The sequence below is a fragment of the Austrofundulus limnaeus genome, unplaced genomic scaffold (assembly GCF_001266775.1).
Source record: "Austrofundulus limnaeus strain Quisiro unplaced genomic scaffold, Austrofundulus_limnaeus-1.0 Scaffold50, whole genome shotgun sequence".
Lineage (NCBI taxonomy): Eukaryota > Metazoa > Chordata > Actinopteri > Cyprinodontiformes > Rivulidae > Austrofundulus > Austrofundulus limnaeus.
Genome location: NW_013952452.1, coordinates 1 through 3916, shown reverse-complemented (window position 1 = coordinate 3916; position 3916 = coordinate 1). Strand labels below are relative to the sequence as shown.

The window sequence follows — 3916 nt, the reverse complement described above, 5'->3', positions numbered from 1 at the left end:
GAGAGAGAGAGAGAGAGAGAGAGAGAGAGAGAGAGAGAGAGAGATCTATAAAAGCCTCGCTCCCACGCAGCTCGCGCTCCCCGCGCGTGCTCCCAGCCCGCAGCTTCAGCTCGCGGAACTTTGCCTCCGAAAATTATCCAAACAGCGTGTTTGTCCAAGTCTCTGCGTGCGTGTCCGTGTGTGTGCGTGCGTGCGTGCGCTCCGTGGAAACTGACACCGTCCCCAAAATGGCTTGTAGTTCGACCGCCCCGCTCGGGTCACGTGGTCTCCTTGCTTAAGGGCGTCGGATTTACTGTCGGTGTAACACAGAAGCTGAGCAAAGCCACCGACCCCGCGGAGCAGCAGGCAGCGGGTGGGTTTGTGGCGTGAAAGTGACGCACAGTCTGACGTTCGGCCACTTTGCGTCACAACAGCGCCTCTTTTTTATATSAAAGAGCGGATGGTCACAGTGCGCCCTGTGATCAGAATAAGCCCGTCAGACAGAAGCAGGGCTGCAGCTGCCGGCTTTAATCTGCTCCAAGACCTGACCTGACTGTCAGGAGCTCCGCGCGCAAGAAAAATATAAAAAAAGTGCGCCACAACATCCAGGATTCACTTAATCCCGCGCGCAGAGGCGCATCTCCGCGGCTCCATCTGAGCAGCTTAGAGTCAGCTGAGGATGGAGAGATTACAGGTTTCTGCAGGGGCTCAAATTCCTGCCAATTAAAACAAAAACTCTCATCATCTGCTGCTTCCAGACCTGAAAGCTGAGCCACAACAACCAATCAGCTCTTTTTACTTCTTCATACAAGTTTTATTTTGCAAAGTGGGAAAAAAAACATGAACAGGAAATCACAGGACTATAAAAAAATAAAAATAAACAAAGAGGAGCTGTTGTTGCTGCGTCACATCTGGCTGGCTCTGTCCAAACTCTTGGCTGCGTCCTTTAACTTCCCCACCAGATCCTGGAGAGCACAGAAAAATAAATAAAATATATAAAAACAATTAGTTTAGTGTGAAAATAAAGACAAAGAGTTTAACACAAGCCGTGCGTTAACTGTTTACACCAAGAAAACAAAATTCTTTTCAAATATCTTTTCATCTGCAGTTAATCCGCGCTTTAACGTGGCGTTTTATTTTGAAGGGCAACTTCCCGACAGCAGCTTTATTTATGCACAAAAAGGGGAATTTCAAACGCGCGTTTTTCTTATTTGATTTTATTTTTATTTTTGCTGGGAGACCTGTATAATCCAGCAGCAGCTCAACAAATGGGACTTTTTCTCTCCAGATCTGATCCGTTTTTACCTGCAGCTGCTCCGTGGTGCAGGTGAAGCTGAGCTCCTCTGAGGCTCCTGGACCCTAAAAGAAGAAGGAGACACGCGGGTTGGAGCAGCATCCACGCAACATTTTACTCTCTTTAAGTTCATTTTCTGCATCATCTCTTCCACACGATTAACTTAACGAAACCCTAAAATTTGATTTTTAAACAGTTTTCTAACTTGAAGTGCAGCAGCTTAAATCTGTCTTCAGAGAATATAAAAAACTAAGATTATTTTTGCTTTATTTGAAAACATATTTGACCCAAGAGTTTAAAACTTAAATGTGTTGATTTAAGCTATAGATGAAGAATGCTGAGTCTATTTGTCAATGCTGTGTAAAAGCCTCACATATACAGATGAAAATACTTTATTTAAAGCCCACTAAGATATATTAGTGATTTGTTAATCCAGTAAAAAAAAAATAATCCCTTAGGTTGTTTGCTGTTACCTCAGTGTTGAGTGAAATCAGGTAGAAAGGCTGGTTGACTTTATCCAGCTGTTTGTTCTGACAGAGAAAGAACATTTTAAGAGTCCGACAATGACTAAAAATATGAAAAATAAATAAATAAAYGAGGATTTTAATGCAAATATACCTTAGTGTTGTATTGGAGGCGCCACGAAACATCATTAATCTGAGCGGGACGTCTTCCTAAACTACAACAGAGAGAAAAACAAATCTTTTGCTTCAAATGGAGAGATTTGGAGAGTTTGTATACGATGTACTGCTGAACTTTTCCCCTCAGTTAAACAAAGACACAGTTATAAACTGAGCACGCTCTCCTGTGAGATGCAAGTCGTTTATTTTTAAACGTGATCGATTCCAGAAATCCTTTCAAGATGTTTTGAAACCCACAGCGGGGTCCCGACCCCGGCTTTGGAACCACTGCTGTTAATTATTTTGTGTCTGGAAGAATTTGCCTCCAAAATGCAAAAAATATAAAAAATAATTAAAATAAAAAAAGACAAAGCGAGTGCTGGATTTGAATCATTCAGTCCCTTTTTTTTTATTCTGAGATTCTTCTTCAGACTCAAGTTAATAGTAAACATCTGAACCGTGGTGGAGCTTATGGGTTGTAAAAAACACAACCTGTGTGTGAAAAAACACACAACAGCCCAAAGATTTATAGTTGTTTTCTCCAATGATTTTATGTCAAACCATATTTCATACAAAAAAAATTAAAAATAGGAAAGCTCGTCTGTTTCTAAGAGTCTGAATCAGAAMCTTAAAGCTGCAGCTCAGTGATCTATATAAAATCACAGTTAAAAGTCAAAAACACTCAATTATCTGTTAAGAAATTTTAATTTTAATCCCCAAACTAACACGTCCACGCTCCTGTTTTATCCCCGAGTCGTGTTTATTATGACCACAAAACACCTGAACAGAAAACTAAAGCATTCTTGAGATGAAATGATCCAAGAAGAAGAAAATCTTTATTATTTTATTTCCACGTTCCTCTGGTTCAAACCTTACCTGGCCAACAGACGCTCCAGTTCTTTCTTGTGTTTCTGTAAAACACCCACGGGCTCACGTCAGTTCAGTTCCTGTTAAATATGTTTATATATGATACAGAACAGCATGACGGTGGTACCTGATAGCTGCTGTAGAATATTTCTATTCTTTCTGCGCTGAACGTCAGCTCCTCCAGRCTGGAGCTGCAGGACAGAAATAAACAAATACTTTGAGGTTTTTGTCCTGAACCAACAATGCATTTTCCTCTTTTTAATCGTTAAGCTTTGCCATCATTTTAGACACAAACGAGGGGAACAAAAAGAAAAGAAGGGAAATAATGCAGAATTTTTGGTGTCTTTATTAGAACTGTCTTTAGACTTCGTGATTCACTCAAACCCTTAAAACTCTGTAGTTTCACCCTTTTTTAAGCTCGTCTCCCCAAATCCACTGCTGGTTTTCACCAGGCTATGAATCCACCACAGCTTGTTCTTTTTGAATCAAGGACAAAAACTAATTTAAAACAAGCTCTTCTTTCTTAACGATCAGCTCTAAAACTCGTCTGTGGACTCAAACATTTTCAACATTTTCATTTAAATCTGAGCCGCTTCAGTCGCTCCTCAGATGAGAAGTGAAACGTCTCAAACAAACAAGCAGAAAGTCTAAAACTAAATGTTTGATTTTAGAGTCATTTTAGTTTTTATAGCTCTTAAATCTCAAAGTTAAAATGGAACGACTACAAAAAGAGTTGTAAAGTACCAATACTTAATTATTTTTCACTCCACTTTTTACTTCTTCTCCTTATATCTAAAAAAAGTAAGTAGTTGAATATTTTAGTTTGTCGTTGTTGAAATAAAAATTGCACGTTTCAGTTAGTACTCGATCCATCACACCTGAGCTCTGCTCGTAGGTACATGGCGATTAAATGTAACAAAAAAATGTATAAATATTTATTTATCACCATTAGTATCAGCCTCATTAATAATTTGAGATAAGTCCAAATAAACTAGTAAATTTACCTGCAATTGCTCTTGATGTCTGCAATGCAAATCACACCTTGGGGACAATAAAGTTTATTCAAACTGATTTAATGACACAGATCCTGTCACACAGCAGAACATATCAGATTCATGAATTTATTGCATGAATTAAATTTTTATCACTATAGTCA

At 39.2% G+C, this 3916-nt stretch overlaps 1 protein-coding gene across 1 annotated transcript; it reads right to left on the bottom strand.

Annotated features, from left to right (window-relative positions):
- Nucleotides 1-771: 771 nt before the first annotated feature.
- Nucleotides 772-2944, bottom strand: commd3 (COMM domain containing 3; the record flags this gene model as incomplete). The annotated part of the gene is given in 6 exon segments (XM_014008438.1): nucleotides 772-944; nucleotides 1285-1338; nucleotides 1747-1803; nucleotides 1892-1952; nucleotides 2770-2804; nucleotides 2888-2944. Coding segments are annotated over 6 exon segments (324 nt in total), but the record flags the coding sequence as incomplete, so codon positions are not given.
- Between the last annotated feature and the right edge of the window lie 972 nt (nucleotides 2945-3916).